At 46.3% G+C, this 17425-nt stretch overlaps 1 protein-coding gene across 6 annotated transcripts in view; it reads right to left on the bottom strand.

Annotated features, from left to right (window-relative positions):
* Positions 1–1432: 1432 nt before the first annotated feature.
* EFCAB8 (EF-hand calcium binding domain 8) overlaps positions 1433–17425 on the bottom strand; it is an 88144-nt gene continuing 72151 nt past the window's right edge. For 5 of the 6 annotated variants that reach the window (XM_014586114.2, XM_014586115.2, XM_006143990.1 and 2 more), the window contains 5 exons: positions 9542–9710; positions 5027–5156; positions 3338–3545; positions 3163–3261; positions 1433–2118 (listed from right to left, as the gene is read on the bottom strand). In XM_014586114.2, coding sequence (XP_014441600.1) covers positions 1639–2118; positions 3163–3261; positions 3338–3545; positions 5027–5156; positions 9542–9710 — 1086 coding nt within the window. In that variant the 3' untranslated portion in view covers positions 1433–1638. The remainder of the gene's footprint in view (positions 2119–3162; positions 3262–3337; positions 3546–5026; positions 5157–9541; positions 9711–17425) is intronic. The other variant, XM_006143991.1, reaches the window with a different exon arrangement.

Here is a 17425-nt window from a genome sequence, read left to right as displayed (position 1 = left end):
GGAAAGAGTTCCAGCCCACCCTAGCTGGGAGAAATCAACTTGGGAAGCAGTGATGTGGAAGAGGGGAGACTGGCATGGGCCCCCTCACGGCGTGCCTGGCCAGGAAACGCTGGGACAGTGGGAAGTAGCAGTGGCCCAGGTTTAATCTTTGATGTGTGTGACCTTTAATGAAGGTTTCTTAACCTGGGGGAACGACTGGGAGTTGAGAAAAGGGGGTTGGCTAAAAAGATGGAAGTCCTAGAAACTGGACCAATCTCCAATATAGCCACACCCACTTGGATTCCTCCCATGTCGACCAAAAAGCTAGGTTGAAGTCCTAAGCCCTGGGACTCAGCGCGTGAGCTGATTTGGATAAAGGGCCACTGCAGGTAGCTGGCCAGGATGAGATCATACCGGGGGAGGACAGACCCTACTCCCATATGCCCGGTGTCCTTATAAGACACATGGAGAGGATGGCATGTGATGATGGAGGCAGAGACTGGGGCGAGGCATCTACAAGCCAGGAACACTGGCCAACACCAGAAGCCAGGGAGCAGCAAGGAAGGACCCCCTGCAGGTTTTTGGGGTCCTGCCAGCACCTTGACTTAGACTCCCAGTCTGAGGAACTGTGGGACCATGCCCCATTTGTGTCCTTAGTTATCAGCCTCTAGGGTTCAGCTAGAGGTCCCAGGACATAAGGACAGATGCCCCAAATGAGAAGCTGTGTGGGCAGGTCATGGAGGGACTGCTGTGGGTCTCCGAGGCCTGAGCAGGTAGCCCCAGCACCTCTGGGCCTCTCACCCTGAGCTCAAATAGTCCTGGTTCCCAGCAGGGTGTGGTGTGGTGTGCACTAGGACCCAAGGGACACATGCCAGGGGCCTTTGTGGCCCAGAGAACAGACAACCTGTCCCTGGAAAGAGGCCTTTTCAGTTCTGCAGGGAGGGAACATCAAGATTAGGAGGCACTCAGTAGGTGTGTGAAGAATGCCCAGGGCTGCCCAGGGTGGATCGCTGATGCTAGTAAAGCTCAAACTTCCAGGCTTCTCATGAGCCTGAGCCTCCTCCAAGGCTGAGCCTTCGATCGATTGGCACCTGGTCCAGTTGGTGTCCTATACCCAAAGGTCTCCTGCCGCATAAGCATTAAGCCCCACAAAACCCGGATGCATCTCTAAGAGCTCCCACACATGGGCGACCCCCAGGTGCTAGAGCTGCCGCAGGAGGCCTAAGGGCCTCCTGGTGGGATGCCTTGGGGCTGAATTAAGTTTTCAGGCTAACAGCTCCCTCTATAACCACCCACTGCATCACTGGGCTTCAGCCTGTGGCCTGCCAGCTAGCTGCACCCAGGTGTCGGGGCAGGGGCTCTCCTCACTGGGTCTGCCCAGGGCCTCGCCAGTAAGTGTAACCATCCCAGAGCCCTGAGGGAGGGAAGGACTTGCAGTCCAGCCTCATTGTCTGTAGGACCTCAACATTCGAGACCATTTATTTTCTTTCCAGGACTCTGGGAACCAGCAAGAGCACAGGCTCATACTACCCGAGAGGCAGGGTGCGGCAGCTGGGCAGGTTCACATGCTCTGGGCCTGGCAGGCTGTACACCAGGGTCCATAGGAGCCCCATGGGCCTGGCTGCCCTGATGGGGGACTGCAGCATAGGGCAGGACACCTCAGAACCGGACGTGGGAGCCTTGCTTCATGGAGGGCGCAAGGGCAGCCTTCAGAGGTCCCGGGTGCCACTCAAGGGAGGAAGTGATGGGCATGGGGCTCGCCAGGCGCTGCAGGATGGACTCGGACACCTGGGATGGGGCCAAGGAGGAGGACAGGGCCGTCGAGGCTGACCAAGGCCGCAGTGAGAACATGGAGAACTGGGGCTTTGGGGAGGCAGACGAGTTGGAGTCCAGCAATCTGGAAGCAGACGCTGCTGAGGACAGCAAGGAGAAGTGGGAGAGGGTGGCAGCAGGCGTGCTGGCCACAGTGTCTGGCAAGGTCTGCGCCTTGTCGGGCTCCAGGTCCTCCGGGTCCTTCTGACGGGTCACCAGATGGATGCGCCGGCCCTGCTGGTCCAGGGGCCTGTGCACCATGAAGTTGGGCTGCTGGATAGGCGTCAGCTGGCTGAAGTATAGGCTCTGGTAGATCTGGGGGGAGATCTGCAGGGACAGGGCAGGGAGAAAGGGCAGGACACCTGCTGGAGCCCAGGGCACCGGGCTCTTCTGTGAAGGACCCCGAGGCCCCCATGCAGAAGCAGCCTCTGGACTGCAGTGATGACCGTAGCTAACGACAGCAGCCTGCACGCTGGCATGTCCACGCTGCGCAGGGCCAGCACCCAGCCTTTCCTCCAGACGATCACCTGGTGCTCGGGCAGCCCTATGAGGTTGGCACCAAGGCTATCCCCTTCCTAGAACAAGGCCACAGACTGGGCACTGAGGGGGTCCAGGTGCAGTGAACTGGGACAGGCGCCTCCCCCCCCTTAGTACTTGCCAAGCTGGGTTCCGAGGGCACCTCTAGGCCAGGAACAGGGATATTGAGTGATCCCTCTCACACTAACCTTCTCCCCCTCTACCCCCTGCAGTCCCCAACCCAGAACAGAGGAGCCTGGCAGGGACATGGCCTTTGGCATTATTTATTTGTCCCTAATCCCCACCACAGAAAGTTGATCCCATAATGCCTATGGCAGGAGAGGGAGAGGCTGGGAGCTGCCCAGTCAAGAGACAGGATGAAGCTGGCATCCAGCCTCTCTAAAGTCCCCTGTTCTTTCTGTCCCCAAGGAGAGTCACCATTCCATTTGCTCCATCGCTTACTTTGTGCCTGGCCCCATGACATCCCATGTCTGCTCTTGAGTACCCACAGTAATGGAGGCATGCTAGTAAATTCTCTAAGCAAACAATCAGCCACAGTCTATGGGGAATACTTTGAAGCTACAGGCAGGTGCCAGGACTAGAGGACCTGCTCCCACAGGACCAGCGAGGTGTTATTGAGGACAAAACCTGGGCCCATAGCTTCAGTCAGGGCCTTGGGACACCGACCTGTCAGAGCTGCCTCCTCCAGAGCCATCTGTAGCCCAGACCTTGCTAAAGGAAAAATGTCCCCTACCCACTAGAGGGCTATGGCACAGGATGGCCCAACAGAGATGGATCCCCTGGCCTCGTCCCCACATCTGTGATGGCTGATGGGGCTGGCCCACGTGGTCTCACCTGCTGCTTCATCCAGCCATACTTCACGTTGGTGGACAGGATTCTGGGACTCCGTGACCGTTCCTTCGGCTTATATGCTGTTCCCAAGATTTTGCTCACCTGCAGGAGTCACGGCAAGAGTGAGGCGAAGAGCTGGGGGCTCCCCGCCCCTCCCTCCTGCCCCACCCAGCCTCACCTGCTTGCCCGTGGACTCCCACTTGCTCCAGCTGTCCTCGATGTCTTCCAGTGGGCGCTCTTTGGCCCATGGGGCCACCAGGGCCATTTTCTGCAGCCGGGCCCAAGCCTCTGCCTCCGTATCCGCTTTTCCATTCAGAAGGGCCATCAACGCCACCTGCTCCCGCCGCTGATACACCAGGGCCTCAGCAAGATCCCGCTCCTCCCTGCTGACAAGCTTTCCTTCACACAACGTCCCCCACAGCACAAGGGACATCCCCCAAGAGGACCCCCCTGCTGAGCCTGATCCTCACCAACTCTCTCGTCCTTCCCCTACTCCCTGCCCCAGGCCTCAGTCCTGAGGCCTTACGCTGAGCTAGCATCCAGTTAATGTCATCAAAGCCTGGCCCGGGACCCAGCCAGTCCTGCCCTCTTCCCATCACTGTGCTTTCCTCCACGGAGCCCTGACTCCCATTCTGGTCTTCCTTGGACCTCCCCTGTGGGACACAACATCCTTCCCTCTACCCCAGGGAACTTTGCAATATCCGGGGTATGCCTTGATGGGAGCACAGGAGCCACAAAGATAGACTGGCAAACTCCCACTTGCTTGTCCAAACCCAGATCCCAAATCTCTCCTGTGAAACCTTCAGTCGATCTACCCAATCGGGTGGACAGTCCTCTGAGCCAACCTCGTTTCTAATACTCCCCTCACTTATCACAGAACTGTCACAGAGCAGCCATGAGTATGCATATTCATCTCCCCGAGCGGACTGTGAGTTCTCTGAGGCAGGACCAATGTCAGGATTATTTTGGATCTCTAGAACCTACCATGAGGTCTAGCAGTGAGCAGAACCTCAATACATATTTTGGGTTTTTGTTGTTGCTGTTGTTTGTTTTTAAGTTTTCTTAACATTATTTTGTTTTTAAGTTTTGTTATAAGATGTGTGAGCTCACTAGAGACAGACAGAGAGAGAGAAAATGAGAAAGTACCCCCTTGGAGGGGATGGCCACACTGCAATCCCTTCTTCATTCTCCCCTCAGGATTTTAGGCACACACACATACACACACACACACACACACACACATGCCTGGTGTGTTTTTCAAGCCATCGGTTCCAGGAATAGAACCATGAAGTCAGTCAGCCATGTGGGATCCAGCTACCTTACCCACCATACCACAGGTTGGCCCTAATAATTTTTTTAATAAACCAAAATGATTGAGCCTCAGTCAGGAATATGAACGGAGTGGGTGGAGAGGGTGGAGTGAGTAGGGAAGGGGAAGGAGGAGGGAGCACGCAGCCTGCTCTTCCCCATGACTCAGACGACACAGAGTCTGGGACATGGGGACATGGGCCTGGGTGCTCTCCAGGGGTCCTCCGCTGTGTAGAACCTCTGCAGGGAAGCCAGCCCCAGCAAATGTGAGACCGGCCAAGGGGCGGGGCCCTATCTGAACACCTGGGGGTTTGTGTATCCCCTTTTTGTCACTCGATGGTTCCAGTTGAGCTGGGCTAGAACGGGGCTGCAGGTTCTCCAGCCAAGCTGCTGCCTATAGAGTAGTCGCTTGCAAGTCCCAAGTCTCTGGCCTTTCATGGGTCTACCCCACGCATGCCCAGCACTACTCAACCCAGGCAGAGGCTTCCTGGAACCTGGGGAGACTTGCAACATCTCGCTCCTCGGGCCAGAGCAGATCGAGGGGACCATGGCAACTCACTGCAGCTCCAGGCGGGAAGGCTTGTGGGCAGTGCCTTTGGAGTCAGCTTTCTCCTCTAAGCTTGCTTCTTCTTCGAGACCATCCATCGGGGTATCTTGTAGCCTCTTCCAAATATCCAGGCCAAATGTCCCTGTGATTGGACCAGACCCTGCTCAGAGCAAGGACTCCTCTGAACCCTCTGCCCCATGCCCTCTACCCTCAAAAGTCAGCCAGCGCCCCTTACCCTAGCCCATCCATTCGCCCAAATATTGAGTGTCCACCATATGCCAGGCATTATGCTGGGAATTCAACAATATCTGGATGAACCAGACACTAGGGCTAGGATACACGTGAACACGGGCCTAAAGCATCCTGACCCACAGCTAGGTTGAGATGGGGAGAGGATGATGGCAAGGATCGAATGATCTTTAGTTGGGCTTCAAGTAGCTCATGTACTTGAAGACATCCATTCGATATGAGATTTGGGGTAGGGGTGGAGAAGAATGGGGCTGCAATAAAAGGTAGGTAGTAAAAACAGAGAAACATGAGTACTGATTCTGGGCAGAGTATAGTGAAGACTAGGCCATTCTCCCACTATTAAATTTCTAAAATTGAGAAAAATAAATGTTACAAGTTCATATTTAAAAAAAAATCACTGGTGGGCCAGCAGGTAGCATAAGTGGTTAAGGTGGCTGGATCCCAAATGGCTGACAGCACAGCTCAAGTCCTAGACCCGGTAGATTGAAAAACATTCCAAGAGCATGGGCATGGGCATGGGCATGGGCATGTGCGTCCAAATTCCCAAGAGAAGAATAGAGGAAAAAGGATTAACACATGGCCATCTCCCCCTGGGGGGTGATTTCTCATTTTCCTTCTCTCTGTCTCTGTTTCTCTCTGGCGAGCACATGTGCCTCATAGGAAAAAATAAAGAAATAAATAAAAACTTAAAAGAAAATCATTGGAGAACTGTAGAAGCACAAATGATGAACTAAAATTACAGAAAGAGGGGCCAGCAGATGGCATAATGGCTATGTTGCTGGACTCACATGTAGTCGACCACAGTTCGAGTCCCGGACTCAGTGGCATAAACTCACCCCTGGCATGTGTGTGTGTGTGTGTGTGTGTGTGTGTGTGTGTGTGCCCGAGATCCCGAGAGGACAATTGAGGAGAAGGGACTGCAGCACAGCTATCCCCCTGGGGAGCGATTTCTCAGTTTCTGTCTCTGTCTGTCTTTCTGGCAAGCGCAAGCACCCTATAGCAAAAACTTCTCCAAAAAAGAAAAGAAGAAAATCACAGAAAGAAAAGAATTAAAAAATAATTGGGATTGGGAACTTCTTTATTTTCTGGAAGGCATTTCTGATCTGGGCACATGTTTGGCTTAGGCAGAAGGAAGCTGCTTCTGAGAGCCAGCGAGGCTGGTAGGAATGATGATGTCTGGTGGAACCCTACATGTAGAGCCGTATTTCCACAAGGACTTTGCTGAGCACTGGGGAGGCTGGGGCTGTAGGGTTCGGAGTAGAACAGAGAATGAGACCATTGGGAGACAGAGTCCCACTGAAAGAAGAAGCCAGCAACAAGCACGACAGACTTCACCCTGACAACTGAAGACAGAGGCAAACTGAGTCTACCTGAAGCGGCAGTCCAACCCCAACCCGGCTCAGTTCCTGATTTGACTGAGGTAATCAGCCCTCTGCAACAGAGAGAGCACATGCTCTGGGTGAAAGTAACATCCACGTCAGTCTCCAGCATTCCCTTAAAGTCTACAACAGTTTGTTTTTGTTTTACATACATGACTTGTGGAAGGACAAGAAAAATGTAACCAACAATCAAAAGAAGAAATAAGCATTAGAAGCACACACCCTTCAGACAATTCAGACATTGGAGTTAGCAGATAAAAACTTCAAAATAGGGGCCAGCAGGTGGCACGGTGGTTAAAGCGCTAGACATTCCCACATGGCCAAACACAGTTCGAGTCCTAGACCTGGTGGCAGGCTTTCTCGCTTTCCTTCTCTGTTTCTCTCTCTGGTCAACTTGAAATAAATAAGTGACTAAATAATTTTTTAAAAAACTTCAAAATAGTTATATACAGCTATTATAAATAATGTTTAATAAGATACAGAAAAAAAATTAAGAAAATGTAAGAAGAAGGCAAGTTGGAACTGAGAATTCCATTTAGAAAAGAATTAAGTGGGCCCTCCAGAACTAAAGAGTGCAGTGTCCGGGGCCAGTTCTGTGGTGTGCTGTGCTGTGGTGGTATCATGCTGCTCAAAGCGGCAGATCCCACATGGTGACCGTGGTCCAGATCTCCAGCCTGGATCAGCCTGAAACACACATGGCACGTACACAAGTACCCAGCATCCAATGGGCTGGAGGACTTGGGGGAAGCGGCTCACAGCACGACCAGACCCTGTGGAGGGTGTTCGCCTCTCTCTCATACATGCATACATGCTCTAGCCTAAATAAAGAAGAAAGTTTAAAAGAGAGATTTCATATCATTTGTTTTATACCATGATTTTTAAAATAAGGTTTTAGGGGGGCTGGGGTAGGTGGTGATGATAACGCAAAGAGCTGCAAGGCTGACCCACGTGGCAAGTTTCCAGGTTCACATCTAGAGACTTCCTTAAATATGCCAGGTGCACAGGCACCCAGGATTCGGGGCTGATTGAAGATGGGGGTGGATCGCACCGTAAGGATCCTTTTGGGGTGCCTGTCTTTCTGTGTCTGTCTCTCAGGGAAGAAAGAAAGAAAACTTTAAAAATATGTATTTGGAGAGAAAAATTACAAAAACATAAGCCATAAATGACGAGACTGAGTTCTGGACCTGGTGACTTGCTTTCTCACTTTCTTTCTCTCTCTGTTTCTCTCTGATTGGCCCCAAAAATAAAATTAAAATAAAATAAAATAAAATAGTGACCACTTTGAAAGACTGACAGTTTGGCAGTATCAACCCTGTGATTATTTGGCAATTCCATTCCTAAATATATACCTGACAAAAATGCACACATTTGTACACCAAATACATATGAATGTTTATAACAGCATAATTTCTAATATGTCAAAATAGCTAGAAACAACCCCAATGAACACCAACAGTAGCACAGAAAAAATAAATTATGATATATCAACAATAGAATATTTGTCAGCAATAAGAATGAATGAACTACAGGAGCAGCAGTTAGCATAATGGCTATGTTGCTGGACTCCCATGTAGTCGACTGCAGTTCAAGTCCCGGACCTGGTGGCTTAAACTCACGCTGGGCGCGTGTACATGCATGCCCAAGATCCCGAGAGGAGAATGGAGGAGTAGGGGTTGTGGCGTGGCCATCCCCCCTGGGGGGCGATTTCTCACTTTCTGTCTCTCTGTCTCTCTCTGGCGAGTGCATATGCCCTATAGCAAAAACCTCTCCAAGAAAAGAAAAAGAAAAAAAGAATGAATAAATTATTACACTTGACAAATGGATGAATTTCATAAACATAATGTGCATCATTGTAGAGAGAAAGAAATCAGACACAAAGAAGAACCTAGCCCACGATTTCATTTATACAAAATTCAAAACCAGACAAACTCAATGTATGGATATATAAATCAAGAGGATGGCTACTATTAGAGAGAGGGGGACGGTCAGGGTACGGGTGTCCCTAGAGGGCTGGTTTCTGCTTCTTGATACAGATGGTGGCTATATAGAAATATGTTGACTCTGAAAATTCACCAAGCTGAACTCTGTTAGTTTTTATGTGCTTTTTCCTTAGGTCTGTTGTATGCAAGGATTAAGCTTACCTTTTTTTTTTTTAAGTTCTTGCTATAGGGTGTGTGCGCTCGCCAGACAGAGAGAGACAGAGAGACAGAAAGCGAGAAATCACCCCCCAGGGGGGATGGCCATGCCGCAATCCCCTCTCCTCCGTTCTCCTCTCAGGATCTTGGGCACGCACGCACATGCGCCCACCCAGCGTGAGTTTAAGCCACCGGGTCCAGGACTCGAACCTCAGTCGACTACGTGGGAGTCCAGCGACATAGCCATTACGCTAACTGCTGGTCCCAGATTAAGCTTACTTTTTAAGGAATTATTTATTCTATTATTATTATTTATTATTATTATTTCACTTGAGTTTTGCCAGGGAAAGACAGAGTGAGTAAGTGAGAGAAAGAGACAGAGAACAAGCTGCCAAGTCTGGGACTCAAACCGCAGTCAGCCATGTAGGAAAATTCCAGTACCTTAACCACCACCACCTGCTGGCCCCTGATTAAGCTTATTTTTTAATGAGAGAAAGGGATATACCTTAGATACATGATTTTCCAAAATATACAAAGACAAACAACATTGGATGGGTGAATAGCTGAGGAATGAATGCGCAGACGCCAGAATGGATCATTGGACAGACTCACTACCTGTAATACTATTTGAGCAAAGCTGCTGCTATGGCTCCAAACCCCTCTCCCATAAGGTTTCAGATGCATGCCAACTTACATTCTAACAGGAATAGGACAAGAAGGCATGGCTGAGATTTAGCAAGACCCATCCCAGCACCACCACCTACCAATGGCATCACCGGAGAGTTTCCATGCCTTGACGTTCCGGTCCTGGCCAGCACTGATAACCAGCTGAAAGCTCTCCACGTACAGGATGTCTGCCACACTATCCAGATGGCCTTTCCAGGTAATCAAGAGTTTAGGGGGAACCAAGGAAATGGTCTGGCCATCCACAACCTAGAGGAGACAGGAGATCTACTTACACCAAGAGCACCAGGCAAGCTTAGCACAGCGTACCCAGGAAGGGAGGCAGCAGAGCCTGGTAGAAGGGTCCTGGGACGTAAGTCAGTGTTCTAGTTCTAGACACATTCCACATGAACTTGCTGGTGACTTTAGGCAGTTCCTGGCACTTCTTTGGCCCTCAATGGCCTCTTTGGTAACACTGTAAACCAATTTGCATATTGCTATATTGTTAACTTAGTGCCCTTAACGGATTGTTCCATTTGAAATCCACAACCTTATAGAGATTCCCACAGTCTAACAGAAGCCAGGAGTGAGAATCAGAGACTTTCAGTAACCAGACCAGGCCACATAGCTAGAAGATGATGGGGCCAGGACAAAACCCAGGTCTTCTCAAGTGTTTCAGGTGGACACTGGGAGAATAGGATGAGTAGGGGGTGATATATCACATTACACTATGATGGAATAAAACTCTACTTAACTGGAAAATCAATGAAAATGACCAGGCCTTTTTGAAATAAAACAGGAATGATGAAGGGGGATTTATTCTACCATATGTAAGTATGGTAAATCAAAATAATACAAACTTCAAACAGAACAATAGCGGGCAATAGAGAATTTAAAATCCAACCCAAATTTACATAAATCTTAGGTATAGGATGAATGGTTATAAAAAGCATGAGTTTCGGGCCAGCAGCTGGACCCCAGAAAGGCTGACCGCAGTTCAAGTCTCAGACCTGGCATCTTGAAAATTACACTAGGTGCATGTGTGTGCATGCCCGAAATTGCAGGAGGAGAATGGGGGAGAAGGAATTGCAACATGGCCATTCCCCCAGGGGGTGATTTCTTATTTTCCATCTCTGTCTCCTCTGGCAAACATACATGCCCTATGGCAAAAACTTTTTTTAAAAAGGCCAGTAAGTAGCATAGTGGTTAAGGCACTGGACTCCTACATGGCCAACCTGGACCTAGCAGCTTGAAACTCACAGTGGACATGTGTGCGTGCATGCCAAAAAGTCCAAAAGGAAAATGGAGAGGGGACCAGCAGTTAGCATAATGGCTATGTCGCTAGACTCCCATGTAGTCAACCGTGGTTCGTGTCCCGGACCCGGTGACTTAAACTCACACCGGGCGCGTATGCGTGCGTGCCCAGGATCCTGAGAGGAGAATAAAGGAGAAGGGATTGCGGCGTGGCCATCCCCCCTGGGGGGTGATTTCTCGCTTTCTGTCTCTCTCTGTCTGGTGAGCGCACGCACCCTGTAGGAAAAACCTCTCCAAAAAAAAAAGGAAAATGGAGGGGAAGCAGTAGCAGCGTGACTATCCCCCTGGGGAGTGATTTCTTACTTTCTGTCTCTCTTCTTCTGTCTCTTTCTTTTTTGGGGGGGAAGGGAATTTTCACTATAGGGTGCATGCGCTCACCAGACAGAGAAAGACACAGAGACAGAAAGCGAGAAATCACCCCCCAGGGGGGATGGTCACACCGCAATCCCTTCTCCTCCATTCTCCTCTCAGGATCTTGGGCACGCACGCACACGCCACCTACATGGGAGTCCAGCGACATAGCCATTACGCTAACTGCTGGTTCCCTCTTCTTCTGTCTCTTTGGCAAGGGTACACACTCTATTGGAAAAATCTCTCTCAAATAAATAAATAAATAAATAAATAAATAAATAAATAAATAAATAAACAAACAAACAAACAGAAATAATTTGTACCTTAAAATCACTCAAAAAGATTTTTATTAACCTCAAAGCATTTTATTTATTGGCACTCTGTAGACCTACTGCATCCACCGATGAATACTGCTAATAAATATCACAGGTTGTTGAGGATAAAGTAAAACAGGCTAATGAAATACAAAAGAGCATACACTTTCTGGCGTGCCATTCAGCAGTATGTATCAAGGACCTTAAAAAGATTTATGTTGGGGCCAGCAGGTGGTGTGGTGATTGGGGCACTAGACCCCTGCATGGCCGACTGCAAGGGTCTAGTCCCAGATCTGGCAGCTTGCTTTCTCACTTTCCCTCTCAAATGAAAAAACAATAATAAATAAAAATTTTAAAAACAAATAATTCTTTTCTTTAACTTTTTAAAATTAATTTATTTTACATACTTTCACTGAACATCACCACAGCATACCAAATGTGATTTTCCAGCCAATATACCATAAAGTAGCTTAATCATATATGTTATCATCAACAAATAATTTTTTATTTCTTGTTTCTTGTATATATATTTCCTCTCCCTATTTCTCACCCTCTGCCATTTCCCATCCTCCTCCCACCCTGTCTCTGTATCTGCAGTTGATTTCCATTCTTTTATTCTTTCCCACATCGTATTGATTCACAAAATATCTTAATTAATCTAAATATTTTAAATAGTAAGTTCAGCTGATATATACATATCTGTTAACAAAAGTTGACTTTAGGCATGAAACTCTGTGGGTAGAATGAGTATACTATAAAATAGCACAAAACTGAGGCCATATATTGCTTACTGTGGTTGCTAAATAGGTATTTTTTAAATACATTTTTTAATTTCAAGAAAGCCAGCTTGAGACCAGCAGTTAGTGTAATGGCTATGTCGCTGGACTTCCACGTAGTCGACTGCGGTTCGAGTCCCGGGCCCAGTGGCTTAAACTTATGCCCGGCGCGTGTGCGTGCTTACCCAAGATCCCGAGAGGAGAATGGAGGAGAAGGGATTGCGGTGTGACCATCCCCCCGGGGGGTGATTTCTCGCTTTCTGTCTCTGTGTCTCTCTCTGTCTGGCGAGTGCACGCGCCCTATAGCAAAAACCTCTCCAAAAAAAATGTTTAGAGAATTTTGCTTAATATTTAAAGCCAGGAAACTGATTAGGATTCTGTTAGAAGAGTAGATACATGGACCCATCCACAAATGGAGAGAAGATAAAACTCCTTAACACTGGAAAACAAAGCAAAGAAGATCAGCAATGTTTTAGTCGAAAGTCATAACATTCTCTTTCACCAGTTCAAACTCATGTACTATATATTCTGTTGTGGGCCGATCTTTCCTTTAAATTCTGGAAGATAACGTTCAACTCTGGACTTGTCCCTACCATTAAGCTGGCCATTTTCTTAGCTTGGCCATTTCTGTGTGTCTGACTTTAGTTTCCCTGGGATAGCACTCCCTTCAGATCTTCTTGGAGGGCTGGTCTGGTGTTGCAAATTCTTTCAGGTTTTGTTTATCTGAGAATGTCTGTCTTCTCTTCCCATATGGAGGATAATCTTGCCAGATATAGTATTCTTGGTTGAAATTGTTTTTCACTCAACACTTTGAATATGTTTTCCCATTCTTTCCTTGCTCACATTGTTTCCAATGAGAGGTCTGCTGTTACCCTGATGGGATATCCTTTGTAGGTTACTTGACATTTTCCTCTTGCCAGTCTGAGTATCTTGTCTTTGTCCATGGTTTTGGTCATTCTGGCTATAATGTGTCTTGGAGAAGATCTTCTTGGGTTGATCCTATTTGGGGTCTTTTGTACTTCATAGGTCTGCACCTTTGAATTCCTCTCTAGGTTTGGGAAGTTTTCTTCAGGATTTCATGGAATAGATTGTCAATGCCTTAATGAGTCTCTTTACCTTCTGTGATATTGATTATCCAGATGTTTGGACGTTTAATGGTATCTAGTATTTCTCATATATTATTCTCATCTTTTGGGCAATTTTCTCAGTCTTCATGGTGAACTTTACTAGTCCAGTGATCCTGTTTTCTACATCTGAGATTTGATTTTCTATATGATCTAGTCTGCTTTTAATACTTTCAAAGGAGGTTTTGACTTTCCGTGTCATAGCCTTCATCTCCAACAGTTCCATTTGATTGTTTTTTATGGAGTGTATTTCCACTTGCAAGAACTTCCTCACCTCCTGGAACTCACAGGCTTTTTTCTTTTGGTGTTCATTGTCTCTCTTCTCTTCCATCTCTATTAGTTTTGTCACTATGAATACTCTAAATGCTTTATCAGAGAATTCCATGAGTTCTATTGTACTATCTGTGGATGAAGAAGAGTTATTCTTTTCCCTTGGGGGTGAGGTATTTTCTTGGTTTCACATCTTTCTATTGCCCATGCAGTAATTTCTAGCCATCTGATGGGTTATTTGTTTCTTCCTAATTTCTAGAAGATCAATCTGAGTTGTCAGAGGTGCATAGGCAGATGTGGTCTGCAGACTCTTTGACATTGTGTTTTTCTCCCTTTCTGCCACAGATTCAGTGGGAGTTGAGGAATATGAGGACCCAAATAGTATTCGGGTTTTGGTAACTATATTAACAATGTTAAATCTTCCCATCCATAAATGTGGGATGTGTTTCCATCTATTTAAGCTTTCTTTTTTTTTTTCCTGGAGAGGTTTTTGCTATGGGGTATGTGCGCTTGCCAGAAAGACAGAGAGAGACAGAGAGACAGAAAGTGAGAAATCACCCCCCCCAGGGGGATGGCCATAAGAATTTTTTAAAGGAAAAAAATGTGATATAGTTACATAAAATAGAACCTCAATTTGTTCAAGATTTATCACTATAAAACAGCAAATGGTCAGGAACAGATTCTGCAGTCAGAGACCTGACTTTAGCCCCAGGTCCAACACTAGCATCTGCATGCACTTAGAGAGGTCTCTCCCACTCTTTGGTTTCATCTACCTCATCTGAAAAATAATATCTCCCGTAAGAGTCAGAATGAAGATTCAAGATCATCATGCATAAAGCACTCATTACAATCCCTGAAATTGAGTAAGCATTAAATAAATGACACTTATTTTATTTTTTTAGTTTGGCTATAGGGCACATGCATTCACCAAAGACAGAAAGAAAGATAGTGAGAAAATGAGAAATCATTCCTCAGAAGGAATGGCCACACTGCAATCCCTTCTCTATTCTCCTCTTCGGATTTGGGGCATACACGCACACATGCCCTGTGTATTTTTCAAGCCTCCAGGTTCAGGACTGCACAGTCGGCCATGTGGGATCCAGCTGCCTAAATCACCACACTGCCAGCTGACCCAATAAATGACATTTCTTATTGTTGTTAAAATTGCATTATCAATTCATCATATACTGAATTCATAAATAATCAATTCCCAACAGATCTGAATACAGTGAAATTTTCTTCACACTAAACTAGACTGAACATAATGTATTTATGTGCAGATTCAAAACGTACCTCAAACTGCAAGATGGCTATCAAAATACTATATGTAGTGTCTATACCAGACTTACTTCTTCCCGTCTATGCTCATGGGCACTTGCGTTGTTTCTAATGTGCCATTATTATGAATAGTAATTCTATTAACATTTTTACTCATACCCTTTAGTGTGTGTATTTCTCTTGGGTGTAAACCAAGGAGTAGAACTGCCGGAAGATAGGCATAGGTCTGCACCTTTGAATTCCTCTCTAGGTTTGGGAAGTTTTCTTCAGGATTTCATGGAATAGATTGTCAATGCCTTAATGAGTCTCTTTACCTTCTGTGATATTGATTATCCAGATGTTTGGACGTTTAATGGTATCTAGTATTTCTCATATATTATTCTCATCTTTTGGGCAATTTTCTCAGTCTTCATGGTGAACTTTACTAGTCCAGTGATCCTGTTTTCTACATCTGAGATTTGATTTTCTATATGATCTAGTCTGCTTTTAATACTTTCAAAGGAGGTTTTGACTTTCCGTGTCATAGCCTTCATCTCCAACAGTTCCATTTGATTGTTTTTTATGGAGTGTATTTCCACTTGCAAGAACTTCCTCACCTCCTGGAACTCACAGGCTTTTTTCTTTTGGTGTTCATTGTCTCTCTTCTCTTCCATCTCTATTAGTTTTGTCACTATGAATACTCTAAATGCTTTATCAGAGAATTCCATGAGTTCTATTGTACTATCTGTGGATGAAGAAGAGTTATTCTTTTCCCTTGGGGGTGAGGTATTTTCTTGGTTTCACATCTTTCTATTGCCCATGCAGTAATTTCTAGCCATCTGATGGGTTATTTGTTTCTTCCTAATTTCTAGAAGATCAATCTGAGTTGTCAGAGGTGCATAGGCAGATGTGGTCTGCAGACTCTTTGACATTGTGTTTTTCTCCCTTTCTGCCACAGATTCAGTGGGAGTTGAGGAATATGAGGACCCAAATAGTATTCGGGTTTTGGTAACTATATTAACAATGTTAAATCTTCCCATCCATAAATGTGGGATGTGTTTCCATCTATTTAAGCTTTCTTTTTTTTTTTCCTGGAGAGGTTTTTGCTATGGGGTATGTGCGCTTGCCAGAAAGACAGAGAGAGACAGAGAGACAGAAAGTGAGAAATCACCCCCCCCAGGGGGATGGCCATAAGAATTTTTTAAAGGAAAAAAATGTGATATAGTTACATAAAATAGAACCTCAATTTGTTCAAGATTTATCACTATAAAACAGCAAATGGTCAGGAACAGATTCTGCAGTCAGAGACCTGACTTTAGCCCCAGGTCCAACACTAGCATCTGCATGCACTTAGAGAGGTCTCTCCCACTCTTTGGTTTCATCTACCTCATCTGAAAAATAATATCTCCCGTAAGAGTCAGAATGAAGATTCAAGATCATCATGCATAAAGCACTCATTACAATCCCTGAAATTGAGTAAGCATTAAATAAATGACACTTATTTTATTTTTTTAGTTTGGCTATAGGGCACATGCATTCACCAAAGACAGAAAGAAAGATAGTGAGAAAATGAGAAATCATTCCTCAGAAGGAATGGCCACACTGCAATCCCTTCTCTATTCTCCTCTTCGGATTTGGGGCATACACGCACACATGCCCTGTGTATTTTTCAAGCCTCCAGGTTCAGGACTGCACAGTCGGCCATGTGGGATCCAGCTGCCTAAATCACCACACTGCCAGCTGACCCAATAAATGACATTTCTTATTGTTGTTAAAATTGCATTATCAATTCATCATATACTGAATTCATAAATAATCAATTCCCAACAGATCTGAATACAGTGAAATTTTCTTCACACTAAACTAGACTGAACATAATGTATTTATGTGCAGATTCAAAACGTACCTCAAACTGCAAGATGGCTATCAAAATACTATATGTAGTGTCTATACCAGACTTACTTCTTCCCGTCTATGCTCATGGGCACTTGCGTTGTTTCTAATGTGCCATTATTATGAATAGTAATTCTATTAACATTTTTACTCATACCCTTTAGTGTGTGTATTTCTCTTGGGTGTAAACCAAGGAGTAGAACTGCCGGAAGATAGGGTAGATATACATTCAGCTTTCGCAGCTTCTGTCAAATAGTTCTTCGCAGTGATTACACCGGTTCCTCTTCCCACCAGCAGTGGCAGTCCCAGCTGCTCTGCATGCTGGCCAACATTCCGTGTTGCCTGTCTTTTCCATTTTACTCATACCAGTGGGTGTGTGGTGGTATCATATTTTGGCCTTAATTTGCAATTTCCTGATAACTGATGAAAAGATGCTCAACTTGGGACCAGCAGTTAATGTAATGGCTATGTCGTTGGACTCCTATGTAGTCGACTGCGGTTCGAGTCCCGGACCCAGTGGCTTAAACTCACGCCGGGTGCGTGTGTGTGCGTGCCCAAGATCCCGAGAGGAGAATGGAGGAGTAGGGATTGCGGTGTGACCATCCCCCCGGGGGGTGATTTCTCGCTTTCTATCTCTCTGTCTCTCTCTGTCTGTCTGGCGAGCACACACGCCCTATAACAAAAAC

Source organism: Tupaia chinensis, unplaced genomic scaffold (genome assembly GCF_000334495.1).
Source record: "Tupaia chinensis unplaced genomic scaffold, TupChi_1.0 Scaffold000115_1, whole genome shotgun sequence".
NCBI classification, from domain to species: Eukaryota; Metazoa; Chordata; class Mammalia; order Scandentia; family Tupaiidae; genus Tupaia; species Tupaia belangeri.
The sequence above is the reverse complement of the archived record's forward strand: the minus strand, read 5'-3'. Positions and strand labels throughout refer to the sequence as shown.